General features: G+C 44.1%; 1 protein-coding gene across 1 annotated transcript; it reads right to left on the bottom strand.

Annotated features, from left to right (window-relative positions):
- Window positions 1-7,341: 7,341 nt before the first annotated feature.
- hyal1 (hyaluronidase 1) lies at window positions 7,342-11,580 on the bottom strand. The gene is made up of 4 exons (XM_061257381.1): window positions 11,397-11,580; window positions 9,785-10,714; window positions 9,496-9,585; window positions 7,342-8,862 (listed from the first exon to the last, which is right to left on the bottom strand). The coding sequence occupies exons 2-4, from the start codon at window positions 10,688-10,690 to the stop codon at window positions 8,542-8,544; spliced, it is 1,317 nt and encodes a 438-aa protein (XP_061113365.1). The 5' UTR covers window positions 10,691-10,714; window positions 11,397-11,580; the 3' UTR covers window positions 7,342-8,541.
- Between the last annotated feature and the right edge of the window lie 5,511 nt (window positions 11,581-17,091).

The raw sequence follows: 17,091 nt of genomic DNA, 5'->3' as shown, positions 1-17,091 counted from the left end.
GGCTGGGGACTTTTCCTCCAGTGGGAAGTTGTGCGCTCCTTTCCCAGCCATTTTCTAAAAGCAAGCACACTGAGATGCCTCTACAGCTATAATGGGATCAGTGTAGGATCCACAACCTCTCAAAGGAGCCAAGCTCCTGAGATTAGACATATGAAGCAGGCACAGTACCGCGGCATGATCTGCACTTTACGAAATCAATACCTTACTAATCAGTCCATCTTCAGGCCTGTTGTGTTCTGATAAAAGAAATGGGACAGAGAGAGAATGTGTGGAAATGACCAGTCATTCTCACTTTCAATCTCCAAGGATCTCCAACAGTGACTCACAAGGGTCTCTCTACCCCTGCGTTATGTCCACAATTCATTTAAAAATAAATAATCAGTTCAGATGATATGATACAAGTCACAAATGGTAGAGACAAAAAAAGGAAAACAAAGTGGTATCTACCACTTACTGCCTGATGCTGTCCATTATGGAATCCTACAGTGATTTGCACAGAAATGGCCATTTTCTGAAGAGAGCACAATCAGAAAAAAGCCATAACAACACGAACGAGAACCCAGTGCAATTCTCTCACCTCTATTCTCCTGCAAAGAACGATGGTGCCCAACAGAATGATTCATTTATTCCAAACAAAATTACCCCTGGCCTGCCATTTCACACTGCCTGTTCACCCCTCGCTCTCAATACAACACACGCGCACACACACACACGCACCCATCCACAACACCCGCCCACACACACACACACGCACCCATCCACAACACCCGCCCACACACACACACACACCCAAAACACCCACACTTTGTCCTCTGAACTGTTTCTCAGTGACACCAATGATAAACCTCAACGAAATGCATTTAACCAACAGCGGGGTTTTATTCCCCCAAACAATTGTGCACACGGTGCCACTGGCCCATCTGTGGCCGTCACTGGTACAATGTAATGCACTGTCTGCGTCCCCTGTGGATGTGTCTCTGGAGCAGGGAATGCTGGGAGAGCAGGCTGCAGACGAGCAGCTGATGGACGCAGTCTGTAACGGCTGAGAGAGCAGGCTAGTACACAGGTCACTTACAGTGGATGGCCTTTACACTGGGAGGTGCTAAGGTTGCATCCCATGAGCGTAGAAATGCTGCCTGCTGTCCCATTGTTTTACAGTCATTATAACAGAGATGGATTGGTACTGCGGTCCTGGTCAGACTCGGGGCAGGAAGCCAGCAGAAAGCAGCTAGTCTTGGGGAAAAAAAAGAGCACCATTAGAAAATGACACTCGCTGCAACATTTGATACCTTCCGCATGAGGCTACCACGAGCAAACCTGCAGAGGCAATAGTGATTTCAGAAAATCAAGCGGGGTCCAGCAGACATCAGCCGAGGTGGAGTTGGAGTGACAGGTGACTGACAGGCCAGAATAGCGGGCAGTGCCCTGTCACCGAACACGCTGACCAAGGTGTGAGGAGTGTAATAAGAGATAACCCAGGCCCTCATTCCCCGAGTCCCTTTTATCAGCCAGATTCATTAATCACAGAGGCAAGGGCCAATTAAGGACTTCTGCAGGACTTCCCATTCGCTGTGGTTCAGTAGGTCAGGCACACTGATACTCCACGCCCTGAGCAATGCTTCTTTTATACATTTTATCTTTTTTAGCGTCTTTTCTTTTTCCCACCAATGTTTCTCCTGTTTTGTATACCCATGAGAGAGATGAACATGATATGCATACAGTAGGTGCTGAGACTGCACCATGACCCATATCTTTGCTGTACTCCGCCTCTGAAGTGATCTGCCCAAACTAGCTCTGCAGGCTTCACATCATTAGTGACATGCAAGAATACGATGATGAGTTTAGATATCAAACCTGCAAGAGGACAAACAGAATGTGACACATTTGTGATACACTGGAATGCACCAAGAAATAAATAGCACACACGCATAGGCATGCATTTATACACACACATACACACGCATAACGACGCATTCATACACATACACACACGCACATGCACACGCACAAACACACACACATGCAAGCCCATGGAATCTCACACACAAACTATTGTGATTCTAAAATAAGTGTGCTTGGAACATCAAGCCACTTTGGGTCGCAGTCTGTTTTTGAAGGACAGAGCCAAACGCAGCACATTGTCACAGAATGGGTGGGGCTGTGGGGGGGGGGGGGGCTCCGGGCCAGACCGGGGGGCTGGGGAGATGAGAGGATAGAAAGAGATGCCAGGGGGTTAGAGGCCGTAGTGAGGGAGCCACTCATCCCATCCCACAATGCCTTCTGCTCGTCTGATAAGGAGTCCCACTCCTGCCGCTGTTGCCACATCTCGCTGGAGAATAGACTCACAGGGCTGCTCAGCTGTCCTGTCCCTGGGTCAATTCAATTGAACTTCAAGGAGAAGCAAAAGGGGAAAAAAAGCTAAACAATCTCTGCTCGCTTCATCTCCAGTGTCTTCCCACGGGGGCGACGTGATGTCTAAGTCAAAGGAGGTTTCCTAATTGCAGTAAGTGTTTTTAGAATCGACACTCTCTTCAATGGGTACGCAAGACATTGCAGTCTTTACGATTTGATGTTAATATAGGCATGTTTAAGAGATCAGATTTTTGGAATGCATCAGAGATCAGGCTTCTTCCCTCCCCAAGCCTCACTGAAGCGACGAGTTTTTGTGTTTGGTTTTGGTTTTTTAGTGACCATTTGTACAGAGATATGTTTTCTAGCCATGTTTGTCACCGTATTTGTCCTCCAGTGCATTTTTCTCGTCACTCTGAGTCCAGCTGGGAATTGATAACTTCGAGCTGAAACAAAGCAGGGAGAAACAAATCAATGCAGAGTCCATGAGAATGCTTTACAGGGTTTTTAAGCACTTCACAGCTCAAACATTCCTTACAAGATCAACTGCAAGCTTGCTGCCCTGTATCTAGAGCACAATGTCAACTACTCTAAATCACTGAACACCAGCCATTTTGGAAAATTAGTCCCAGAAGCCATTTTGGATTGATGATTGATCCAATTAATGAAATATGTGTTTGGATGAAGCAGACACAGAGAGACTGTGCAGGATCAGGACCTTTTAAAGTATGGAGGGATTGATCCTAGATTTGCTGTTAGGGGCTGTAATTGGCACATTGCTAATGTATTCCTGATTCTTCCTGATAATGTACATGCCGCCGTTTTAACCTTATATTTTAAACAAATGGGTTTTTTTTTTTCTGTTCATTGCAGCCCTGTTATTTTTGTGTTTTCTGCTTACTAATTGTGGTCTCTTTTAAAACCATGGGTCATGAAAGCAACATTTTCGTCCATTTTCTAAAGCACTTATTCCTGGTCAGGGTCGTGAGGGCAGAACAGGGTGGGGATTGAAGCAACATTTTCTGCAGATGAATATGATCCTGTAAAGCCAACAGGCATTCCATTGACTTTTCCTGCAGGTCACAGTTGTATAGCATTGAAGGTTGTATGTGTGAATGTTTAAAAATTTTTCTGAATTTGTTCGGAAATGGGCTGACATTCTTATGCAGAATGATTTACACAAAATGCATATTTTCACAGCATTCATTCATACTGGCCATGTACTGAAAGAATTCAAGTTAAGTATTTTGTTCCAGGGTAGAAAAGCAGTGCCCTGAGAATGGGCTATATACCCAGCTCCTCAACCATTACACTATACTGCTGCCCTTTTAAAGAACGACAGTAATAAACTGGAGTGTTGAGGATTGAGTGCTCTCCTTCATTTGAACAGACAGGCTGCCACACTAAACTGCACAGGAATAATGTAAAACGATCAAAATCACAGAACGAAGCCACACACGTGACTACTGCCCACACCTGAAGTGACCAATCCTTCTGAGGACAGCAGATTAGCCTGAGGTTCCATGGATGGCACCACACTGCGTATCCTGTCGTCCTCTGGAGAAGACACGCCATTCAGCATGTCTGATGGTGGTTAATATGACATCCTTTAAGGCAAAGAGCAGAAAAACAGGATGTGTCAGTGTGAGAGAGAGTGAGAGAGAGTAAGAGAGAGAGAGAGAGAAAGAGAGAAAGAGAGAGAGAGAGGAGGGGGTGAGGGTGGAAAAGATGACTGAAGACGAAGAACAAATGGAGACAGAGAAGATGGAGAGACATGGAGGGAGAGGGTAAAGGAGAAACAGTCAGAGTGTAGAAGGAAAGGAAAAGTGATGGAGAGAAAGTAGAGAGACAGATGGAGGAATAAAGACCAGTGAGGAAGAATTCATGTTTTATTCTTCATTCTCTATTAGGTAGACAGACACAATTCCAGAAGCAAACTTCCCCTGATAATGTTGCCTATAGCAGAATCACCCTAAGGTTCTGTTCCACTGAAAAAAATCTGTTTACGGTTGCAAGTCATCCCTGAACTATTCAACTTCCAGGATAATACCACCTTTTATGTATGGTGAAAATAGTATAAATATTCACTCTTTGGAGGTGATTTTCTCAAACCTGATTTTGGACTATTAATGAACCATTTTTCTCAGTGGATAGTCATCCTATCATGATGAAACTTTGCAAACCATATCCAGGAGAGTGTTTTGAGACAAACAAAAACATCTTGTTATAAGCTGTAGGGGCAGGTACAGCATCATCAATCTCATTGTTACATCCTGAAATTTAATAATTTTTCTTCATGAAAAATAAAAAATGTCTTGTAAAATGACTATTGGGGACTAGTGGTAAAAAAAAAAATGTGTCAAACATGTCTTATTTATAATCTGAAAGAAGTATAATGATATCTTACCTGGTTCAGTGCATTGACTGCTACAAAAATGTTCTAATCCACCGACTTGAACTATGCAAATGAATTAATTTACATATTTTGTCCAAATTTATCTTCCATACCTTATGATAATTGAAGTACGTACCTCTGAAATGATCTGGAAGACCAACAATGCGTTTTCGGTGGAACATAACATTAATGCAGCTGAATCTGAGGCAGGTCTGTGGGTTTCTCCATGACTGCCCATGGATTTCTACTCTAGTAGGGTGTAAATAGTCAATCGATGTGGCAGAAATTAACCCAAGCCGGGTGGACGCACAGCAGAGAGGGAGTCATGTGGTGACAGCCGGGGCATTGCAGGAAACGTAATTGATTTTAATGTCATCAGACTATTTTTTTTCCCCCCTTCAACCCTGAATGGATGGCCTGTTCGTGTGGAAGCTCTGTAACGTGTAATGTTCTATGTACAAGGCCAAACACAAAGGGGCGGGGGTCGAACCCTGTGCAGCCAGCTGCCAGTTCCTTTCACTTCAGTTACCGAGGTGGAGGTCCATGCAGCAGAGCAGAGGACACTCTGGGACTCGGCGTGCAGCTTCCCCAAAGACCATTTCTGATCTATAATTAAATTTGATTTGGTTTTCCTTTCAAGTCATTTGAAAGCAGATTGTACCCGTCAAACAAATTCAGGTCAGCCTTGGACACAGCAGATAATTAAGTTTGTCATTTCTGAAGTTTCTTTTCCATCCTTTGAGCAAAGGAGTTGCAGTCTTGCGCGGTATGTGTATCTGATAACTTGAAATACTAAAATTCACCAGCGAACAAGTTCACCTCGATTTGCTCATTGCAAGATAAAGCTGATTATGCCACATTTCATAAAGACTCAAAAGAGCATGCAATTTAAAAGGAAATGGCAAACATTTTTCTCAGGTTATTGAAGATAGAACACAAAATGTCTGACGGAATAGACTGCAGGCTCCGGTGAGAAAAGAAAGAAAAGCAAACCACTATTCTTTTCTCTGAACAGCAACTGCCAAATGATCCGCAACGTTAGATTCCAATCCATTCAGCCTGAAAACAAGCGACTGTTAAAGACACTGATATCTGGAGTTTGAGATCATTGGGGAGTTCCACTCATCCTATCTTGATGACGGTTCTTGGCCCAGGATAAAGCACCCATAAGCTACATGAAGAGAGGAAATGGGTTTCTGCTTCATCTCAATCAGAAGGTGTACCAGAACATTCAGAGATGTTGAGCAAAGAAACATTCATAAAGACCTTCTCAGCATATTGTATTAATTTATTATTTTTCTTTTTTTCTTTTTTGGTGGTGGCGGGGGGGTGGGGCACCCCTCATTTCTAACCAACCAAATGGAGCAGTTGGTTCAGATGATTTGGTACCAACCCTGTCGGCTGATATGTTTCAGAAGAACCACATATTTTCACATAACATATGATTGTGTGCCCTCTTTCTGTGTGTCCATTATGAAGAATAAATGAAGTCAAATTCCTGTCCCATTTAAACAACTGTTCTAGAGAATGTTTAGTTTTACTTTTGAAATTGAAAACAAACTTTTCAAGTCAAGTTTATGAGTAGTTTCGGACTTGATTTTAGTAGTATAGATTGTTTTTCATGTGAAATCGATTCAGGTTAGACCATTAAATGTAGTATTTTTTCTGTTTGTTTTGATATGATTCAACAAATTTGGTTCTCTACTACCATCTAGTGGCCATTACAATCATTACAGATGAATCCATTTAGCCCCGCTCAGTAAGAATCACGCAAGGTTAGAATGACTAATTCACTTCCAGCATGCAGAACGCTGAGGGTTAAGGTTTTAAATCAGTGGGTTAGTGCTGCTGCAGCCTTAAGCAGGCTGTATTCATTCAAATGGCAGAAACACAAATTGATCACAGAATGTGGAAGATATTAATCTGTAATCGATTTCCCATGATTTCCCTGGTTAGGGGTGCCTGGCTAGTAAATAAACTATGAACGTTCATAGAACACAGATGATTGTGGGCTGAAATCCAGCCCTGGCCCTTAAGTATGAGTGGAATGCTGGAATGTTCAGGTACCCACAAACAGAACTCCAGTTTCATACTGGTCCTTCAGTACAGCCAATGGCAACAATGTGAGCACCTTGCTGGGTCTGAGCTGACCTGAACTGGCCTGCATTCTTTATCATGACTTCCAAGGCTTTCGGCTCCCCCACCTTCCAGCCGTCAGATAATATCCCTGTCATCAAGCCATTAGCAGGTGCCATAGCACAGTCAGTGGAAATAGCTACTACAACACAGCAAGTGGTGAGTGGAGAGCAATGCATCTTCTTTCATGGGTCTGCCATGTGCTGTCAATCATGGTCAAAAAACCGATCAAAGAACGCAACAGCAGTAAGTATCCTCCAATGTAACATTTTCTTCAGCACAGTGTAAAACATCGCTGAATGAATGGTATAGCTGAACGTGGGGACAATATTGCTCCACTTTTTCTATTGTGTCAAAATAAAATGCTGTGCTGATGCGATGCGAATATGCTATACATTCAATATCCATAAGAGGGCAGCCTACATCCAGGTATGTACCACCATGCAATCAGACACTGAAAATATCACAATGACCAATTTTATGACCTAGCCACTCAAATGAGCAAACATATTAGAGATGATTATAACCAAGATGACTATAACATTCAAAACACAATTTATACAAAACTCCATAACTATCACCTAGAATTAATTCAATGGATCCACTACTGTAGCATTAATCAAGGTACTCAAGCTTCACTTTATTAAGAGCGGTTGACAGAGGCAGCTTTTTTTGTGTGTGTGTGTGTGTGTGTGTGTGTGTGTGTGTGTGTTTGTGTGTGTGTGTCTGAATCTTTCTCGAAACCTGTGGTCCCGGCCTATTGTAGCTCAAGTGTGTGACTGAGTGACTTGTAAGGTAACTTGAGTGTCGTAACTAAAATCACAGCTAAACAATTCTCGCCAAAATATGTAATGAGTTTCACGAAAAAATCTGTAAATGCATGATGCCCATTTTGTCATAACACTCCATAACAGTAGACACATGAAGCCAGCTGGCCTTCGCAATTGCTGAAAAGAATATGAATATACTATGGGATATACACTACCATTGTGAGCCAGATGGTTTATAAATGAAGCCCACAGAAGTCAGCAGTCGCGTGTGGTTCTGTGTCTGTTCATCTGTGTCACATCGAGAGCTGTCCAAGCTGTCCATACTGTAGTGTATTGGGGATGCATAAACACACCCAAAATGAGGACAGGCAACACCAATCAAGGACTGGTCACTTCATCCAGCTGGAAATAGCTCTCTGACAGTCACGGTCAAGTCTCTCATTAAGGACTCAGTGGTTTTAGCATTTGGTAAAACCTAACCAATGAAAAAGAATTACCAGAAAAGACAGAGCAGAAATTCCCTTTGTGGAACTCCTATGTGTTCCAAATTACTGGGTTTATGCTGGTCTAGATTGAGTCTTTGGGTGCATGAAACTTTCTCCAAGTGGGCCATACTCTAGAGCTGTTTTTCCATCTCAAAATGGAGATTTCCTGCAGCCACGTCAGCTATAAATTCTTGTGTAAAGTGCTGGAAATGTTACCAAATATTAATCCGTTTTAGTAAAAATATATAAAAAATAACAGCGTTTGTACTAATAATATTAGCAAATCCACTCCATACAGGTGCAATCAAGGTGGAACTGCAGTTCTTGTGTTCAAGTGATTGTAATAGTCAAGTCACATGGCCGGATCTTGATTCATGGGTCAATTGGTGTGGACTGGGGTAGAGACTCAGGTGGGCTTTTCACAATGCTCACCAGCCCAGCCTGGGTAACACTGGCATTCAAAAGAGCTTAGCATGTAGCGCACGGCCCGCTTGCTGAGCTGCCCACGCGTGCTGTAGCGGGGCGCCCCCCGTGGGCCTGGGGTGAACAGCACTCTCCAGTCCCGGGGGTCCAGGTGGAGGAAGGCAGCAGAGGAGGGGTCAGTCCTCCGGCACCGGCCTTGACCCGAGCACAGCACGTCGCTACAGATAGCGGCTGCTGTCGTCACATTGACCACGTAGCGCCCCAGTGTCCCATCCATGTAGTCTTTCAGTGCCAGACATGCACCCTGCGCAGGGAACGAGGGAAGAGAGAAAAGAAAAGAAACGTGTGAAAATTCCCTACTATGGAATCACCTTGGGACTTCCTAATTCGGCACCAAAGCAACTGATTCTCCTGTACGTAAGGGGTACTCCTCTGAAGCACTAGTCAGCTACAATTTTCAATAATTTCCTAATTACAGACGGCAGACCACAGAGAACCTACAGTCCAGAACAGTAGAGGATCACTGACAGTCAACTGCAGATACAGTGTTAACCAAAGACCCTGGTCAGGTTATAACCACAACAACATACGCTATACTCACTGACAGAGGACTACTGTGCATATGCAGCACAGTAATTTCACGCCTTTACATATACAGGAAGTGTTTCAGCGAATAAGGCAAATGCTGTCAAAATGTCTTTCTAATTCAAGAATCATGAACAGCTTACAATGATTACAATTATTATTATTAATATTCTAGCCAAAGACTAAGTATTAGCCATTAAAATCATACTATTGTTACACTGTGTAAATTATGTGTGAATCATTAGTGAGAGATTCTACAGTATCCAAATATAGGTTAAAAAGTCTCAAATATTATCTTCATTGTGCCGACTGAGGTTCAACACTTATTTTGTGTTTAGGTTTAAGTTCATACCTTTGATTTGGAAAAAGTTGCATCTCCCCACAGCACAACTCCTGCTGCCCCAAGAGCTATGCTCTCCCCAAGTGTGTGCACCAAGTCCTCCTACGTGAAAAAACCACAGTGTCAAAAACAATAGCATGTTTAGTTCAGAGATGACAACAGTCTGCGTGGGATGCCCCAGATTCATAGACACAGATTCACAGACACAGACAGATCTTTTGTTCCCCTCACAAAACAAAATTATTTTTGAAAAGGTACTCAGGTTTATAAATGATTAATAAAATATGGGTGAATTACTTGCCTCGGAAAGGAACTCCAATGAGTAGGTGTAGGCTATGCGAGCATAAGGCAGTACTGGAAGGGCATTGGGTTTGACTTGCCCAGCTACCCGCATAGCCTCCAGAATGCGATGTTGGGCATAGCGGCGGATGACATCTCCCCTGCCACGCAAACTCAGCTCCAGGTAAATGTCTGGGTAGAGGGCAGAGCTGGCGTTCCACAGCCAGGTCAGCTCATCGTTCCTCTTCATCTCCAGCTCGGGGCACGCCCCAGTGTAGTTGGCTGTGGCGTTCTTGTACTGGTAGTTGTAACAGCCAGGGAAGCCATAGAAACCCCATAGGCCCCCTGGTCTCACATTGCGGCCCAGCCCAAGGGTGCCCTCCATAAACGCCCGGCCTGCTCTCTGAAACTCTTTTTGGGCTTCATTTTCCACCTGGGCCGGGGTCCAGTCTGGGTGTTTGGCCCGGACCAGCGCCTGAGACCCCTCCCAGTACACCCGTTTAGTGTCCCAGTTTCGAGCCCACAGGGGCCGCCAGCTCTCCCAGTCCACTACGACCAGCCCCTGGAAGTCAGCTGAAGGGATGGCTGCCACAATGTTGGCCTGGGTGGCATTGAGGTGCTGCTGCAGGCTGGAGTTCTGTGGCACACCCCCGTTGACAGCCTCCCTCCTGACAGTGTAGTAGGGGTAGTGGCCCAGCTTGCTCTCATAGAAGATGGTTATGTTATTTCCCATGAAGCTCTGGTCCTGGTTTATCACAATATCGAACACAGTGAGGTCCAGTTCCACTTTGTACTTGGAAAAGCAGGGCTCAGTAGGGGCGTTCCACACAGTGATGAAGGGTAACTGGGTCAAGCGGGGGAGCGGGCTCTGCCGGGCTCCCAGAGCACTCCCACCAAGCCACAGAAACAGGAGAACCAGGGGAGGCATTCCTGCGAAGTTAATAACCTATACCTGCAAGACAAGTATTACACAAGTGTGCTCAATTAACTTAACTAAAATGACAAAAACATTAGGCTCATAAAATAGACATGCAAGTACCGAGTTGGGCAAAACAGATCACCAATAATACACCACTCACAGATGTCATGGATTGTAGAAAACGTTGAAATTAAATTCCAATATGTTGTTCAGTTAGAAAATTCGTTTACACGGATTTTCCTAATGTTGTATGTACTTCTTTCCATTATCCCAGCTACATGGTTTTTTTTTTTTACAGCTGAATGCTAACCATTGACTGAATTGTCGGCACAACTCTTACGTTTTTATACGAGTTTGTATTTATTCGCTCACTTGCAAAAGAGATCATGATATCAATGAACCTGTAAAAATTACAATTAAACTAAATTAAGAGTTTTAAAGATAGAATATGGACTCTGGCCAAGACTCAGTTCGATTTTCTTCTGGATCCAGATTTAAGTTGATCACAAGCAGAATTCCTCCACGAATCACAATCTAAGTGACGTTGAAACTAAGAAGATACGGCGATAATTTCCTGCCAAGTAGCTACTCGTTTAATCAGTAGGCTATGTGTATTTTCCAATAGTATTGGCTGTCTAACCAATGCCCTGTTCCTGTAAGGGAAGCTATTTAGATTATAAAAACAAAATAAAATAGCGAAAAAAGACACACTTACCAATGCTCCCCCCACAGTAGCCTGATGACAAGCACCAGGAATACTGGTGATATCACGCGACAGCACATGAAACCACTGGTGTCTTGTGACTAAATTCCGCCTAAGTACTCCGTGTTCCTAAAAACTACGGTCTATGCTAAAACACAAAAAAGTTTCAAGGACACCACCATTCGTGTTTCACTTCACGCAATGCACTTTGTAGAGGCGGAGTTAACTGCACAAAATGCTCTTAAAGCTACAGTTTGAAAAGTTTGTGCACACTGAATATTGCATTTAATCCATGAAAAAAAAATCCTTCATGCAATTTAGGCGTTACAAAATACTCAGTGACTCTTTTTAAAGGTATGAGTAAGTGGCATAATTCAATGGGTACTGGCATAGATCTACAGCTAATTTGGTGGTCAGTCATTGGAGGGTAACCATAGGTTTTTGGAGGCTGTGTTGGGATGAGACCCAATGGTCCTTGTTGGTTTCCTTTGATTGAAGGCTTGAATAGCCCTGGATGGAGTGGGGGGTTCATCAAATGTAATAAATGCCATTGAATATCACCAGAGGCAGTAATATTGCATATAATATGTCTTGTTCTCATTCATCCATATGTACTTACACGAAAGCATAACCAAACCGAACACTGTAATGAACCGTGGATACATTCAGACTAGATACCCCTAGGCAGCCAAATATCCACGGATATGCAAACCATGAAATCACAAGTACGTTCAGGGAAACAATCTACACAGACAAACCAAGGGGGGCTAAAGCTTGAAATATTTCCACAGCTGGGAGAAATGATCCCATCCATATCATTACCTCAGTGTCATGTGATAAAAAATTAAGTTGACCAAAGTTCAGTGCTAATAGGGGGCAGCAAAGGGTGACGTGCTGTCCATTAAGTTTGGAGGCATTTCTTTGAAGATGCTTCTGTTGCTGAGATCAGCAGTTACATAATCAGTGAAGATGAGCGAGCCAATGCCTCTGGCAGCCATACTGGAGGTGCCCAAACCATAACACACCCTCCACTTTCACTGATAAGAGGGGGAGCTTTTGAAATCACAAACTGTGATTTTCGTGGCAAACGAGAGCTTTGCATCTTACAGTGTAGCCCCTGTAATTCTGTTTATGAAGTCTTCTGTGGATAATAGTCATGGACACATCAATGCCTGGATCCTGAGCAGTGCTTCTGATCTGTTGGACAGGTGTTGTGGTTTTTTATTAATCATGGTGAGAATTATTCAGTCATCAGGATACAGGTCCTTTCTGGGCCCTCTAGGCCCTTGGCGATTACTGAGGTCACCAATGCTATCCTTCCTCTTGGTGATGACCCAAACAGTTGATTTTGGTAAGCCTAAGGTTTGGCCTATGTCTCTGGGTGTTTTTTTGGCTTTTTTCTTTAATTGCTCCTGACCCAGAAATTGATTGAGGTCTGCCATCTTTAAGACCATTCAAATCCCTTAAATATTCATTCTAGGAGCTAGAAGTAGAAGTTAGTTAGTTCGTTATTTTATTTTTTTATGTAAAGCCTGACATATAAATGATCAACCTGTGGAAACCAGAATACCAGAAAACAAATCATGAAGATTTGTCTGAAATGTTATGGTGGCTTAAACTTGGGGGGGCCTCACAGCAAGGAGGTCTTGGGTTTGAATCCCCGTCGGCCGGGGCCTCTCTGTGCGGAGTTTGCATGTTCTCCCCGTGTTCGCGTGGGTTTCCTCCGGGTACTCCGGTTTCCTCCCACAGTCCTAAGACATGCAGGTTAGGCTGATTGGAGAGTAAATTGCCCGTAGGTATGAGTGTATGAGTGAATGGTGTGTGTGCCCTGTGATGGACTGGCGACCTCTCCAGGGTGTATTCCTGCCTTTCGCCCAATGTATGCTGGGATAGGCTCCAGCCCCCCTGCGACCCTGTTCAGGATAAGCGGGTTAGGATAATGAATGAAACTTGGGGGGGCATGTATAAAAAGTGCTGTATGTTCTATATGGTGAAACCAAAATGTATAAAAATACACTAAATAAAATCTGAAAATCTGTACTTTACCCACATTAATTATTTGATTACCAACCTAGAATTGTGGTGTGCAGAGGCAATCAACAAATATGTCTTTGTCCCTAAAATGATGGAGCCCACAATATGGCACAGTATGACTGACCATCAGCCTGCCTCTGGGGAGAAAATGTGTCAGGAGTGCATTCCTGCCACTGCAGTGTCTGGAACGCAAGCTACAAGCTATAGCCTTGTTTTATTAGTTTCAGCCTAAAAAGCAGTAAAGAAACATGTTCTCCATGTCTTCATTTGACTAAAATGATTGCTCACCCTAATCCTCCAAGGCAAAGTGTGGAATGACAGACCAGGGCACTTTGTTTTCACTTAATTTTTCTCCTATACAAAGTTGCAATCAGAGTATGTTACAGAGATCCACCCCCTGCTGATTGGCAGAAAGAACCTTCAGCCTCACAAACATGAAGGCAAAATGGTAGGGCCTACTCCTGCTGGGGGTCAGGAACCAATGAGGTAGTAAATTGAAAAGATCCCAGCATGTGTAGCTGTGGGTCTGGTTTAAGTTAGAAAACAAGGCCTTCTCTGTGTTTCAAGCCCAATAATGTTGCTTTTGGCACTAGTGGATTACCCCCTTTACTGGAATGGATTCCAAACAAGGTCTCATCAGGAAAAGGCAGCATGTTCAAAGTGAAAGAAAGTGTTGGGGGTGCAGTACAGTAATGTACAGTAAAATTATTCATGTTAAATAGATGTCAGGTTAATATATTATGCATGCAATTTTATAGATTTACAGTGTTATTGAAACAAATCGACATCACTACATGCTCTCTCACTTAATGTATATTTCTTGTTAGAATCAGGTTAGAAAAAGACATGTTGCATGTATACAAATCAATACACTCTAATTCATAAAAGATATGAAAGGAAAATGACATAGATTTGACTTGTGCTTGGGTCTGACACCATGACTGCCAGTCCCAGGAGAATTTCACCATAAAAAATAACTGTGTGCCCCATTCCAACTGTGACATACATCATTACTTATCCTGTGATGCAACACAGTCCACAAAAGTATGGATATGATATTATGAATATTACACAATGTCAGAGACTTGAATGAGTGATTCTCAGAGATGACTAACAGTTTAAAGGCTGTAAAGGGATAGGCTCATATAGATGAGTTAACCTGAGTGACAATGTGGTCATTTCTATAGAAACAATGTTGAAGAGCAGGTTCTAATGCAGTGCCCTATAATAATGCAGGACACTGCGGTTGTGCCCTTTGACAAGGTAACTAGAGTTGAATGGCAAATATCCAGATATAAATTGACAGTATAAAAATAGTTTATAGGAGAGTAGTGTTCTACTCTGGGTTGTGTAATTGTAGTGTTAGGAATATATATTTGAAAATACTTTGAGAAAGACATATCTGGAAGCTTTGATTTCAAGAAAGTATAGACACAAAGGCCCGATCTGGAAGTCACTGTCCAATCACTCCATCCTCCTGTCTGCCCTGTCAGCAACGGGCATCTGTGGCACAGCCCTGGACTGGATTGAGTCCTACCTCTCTGGTCGCTCCTTCCAGGTTGCCTGGGCTGGTTCGGTATCGACACCTCGGCCCCTCGCCACAGGAGTTCCCCAGGGCTCAGTCCTAGGCCCGCTTCTTTTTTCTCTTTACACTCGCTCCCTTGGCCCTGTGATCACTGCACATGGGCTATCCTATCACTGCACATGGGCTATCCTATCACTGCTACGCGGACGATACCCAACTCTTCGTCTCGTTCCCGCCGTCTGATACGCAGGTTTCAGCCCGTATCTCTGCTTGCCTGAGGGACATCCAGAGCTGGATGGACAACCACCATCTAAAGCTCAACCCAGGCAAGACTGAAATGATATTCATCCCTACTAATACCTCTCCCCATCTGGATCTCTCCATTTCCCTCGGGGATACCACACTCACGCCGTCACCCAGTGCAAGGAACCTCGGCGTGGTGATGGACAGCAGACTGTCCCTTTCCGAGAACATTGCGGCGGTGACCCGGTCTTGCAGGTTCTTCCTATACAACACCCCCTACTCGACCCAGCTCCTGGTCCAAGCGATGGTTCTGTCCCGCCTGGACTACTGCAATTCCCTCTTGGCTGGCCTCCCCGCATCCGCCATCAGACCCCTCCAACTTATCCAGAATGCAGCAGCTCGTCTGGTCTTCAACCTTCCCAAATACTCGCACGTCACCCCCCTGCTTACTACCCTACTGGCTGCCTGTCATGGCTCGCATCAAATTCAAAACATTGGTGCTAGCCTTCCAAGCAGTTAAGGGGTCTTCCCCAGCTTATCTACAAAAAATCATCAGACCCTACACCCCTGCCAGACCTCTTCGTTCAGCCTCCACAAGCCGCTTGGCACCTCCCCCTCTCCGAACCTCCACCTCACGCTCACGACTGCTGTCTGTTCTGGCTCCACGGTGGTGGAATCTAAAATGAATAAGTATGTTGCCTCATAGTCAAACCAGACCCTTTAAAATGGTCAAAGTTTCCTGGAACCAGCAGCTGTAAAAGCTGTAGAAAGAGCTAAAGATAGATTCTCTCTCATGTTCTTTTTATTTATGATACGGAGAATCCGCCCCTTTCTCACCCCCTACTCGACCCAGCTCCTGGTCCAAGCGATTCCAAGATAGATTCTGTCTCACGTTCTTTTTATTTATGATACGGAGAATCCGCCCCTTTCTCACCCCCTACTCGACCCAGCTCCTGGTCCAAGCGATGGTTCTGTCCCGCCTGGACTACTGCAATTCCCTCTTGGCTGGCCTCCCCGCATCCGCCATCAGACCCCTCCAACTTATCCAGAATGCAGCAGCTCGTCTGGTCTTCAACCTTCCCAAATACTCGCACGTCACCCCCCTGCTTACTACCACTGGCTGCCTGTCATGGCTCGCATCAAATTCAAAACATTGGTGCTAGCCTTCCAAGCAGTTAAGGGGTCTTCCCCAGCTTATCTACAAAAAATCATCAGACCCTACACCCCTGCCAGACCTCTTCGTTCAGCCTCCACAAGCCGCTTGGCACCTCCCCCTCTCCGAACCTCCACCTCACACTCATGACTGCTGTCTGTTCTGGCTCCACGGTGGTGGAACGAACTCCCCGTTGAGGTCAGAACTGTAGAATCTCTCCCCACCTTCAAACGCAAGCTGAAGACACACCTCTTCAAGCAGCACCTCTCCCCATCCCTCCCTACCTCCCTGTGAACCTTAATTGTTGTCTCTGTGACTTGCTTTCTGTATCGGTATTTTTTAGTTGGCTAGGTAAGCAGTGTTTTGATAGTTAACTTTGGTCACTTTTGCTCTGTTTGTTTGTTTCTTGTTTAAAAAAAAAAAAATTTAAAAAAAAAAATTGGCCCTCGTACTTATCTTTGTTGTACAGGTAGCAGTTCAAATTGTACTTCCCTCTAGGGTCTTTCAGCGAACTTATCCCTGGTTATGGATATGCACTTTGTTGTACGTCGCTCTGGATAAGAGCGTCTGCCAAATGCCAATAATGTAATGTAATGTAAAAGTCAGCATAACTGATTACAAAATAAACTGATTTACGTACATCTATTGCAGACACACCACCACACTGCAATTCTCAGTGAACACTTGAGGCGTGCTCTAGCAGGGTAAAATGAATTCAAGGCAATCAAGAAATAAAAGGAGTAAATAAAAGA

Source organism: Conger conger, chromosome 10 (genome assembly GCF_963514075.1).
Source record: "Conger conger chromosome 10, fConCon1.1, whole genome shotgun sequence".
Taxonomy (NCBI): domain Eukaryota; kingdom Metazoa; phylum Chordata; class Actinopteri; order Anguilliformes; family Congridae; genus Conger; species Conger conger.
This window is presented reverse-complemented; position numbering and strand designations above follow the sequence as displayed.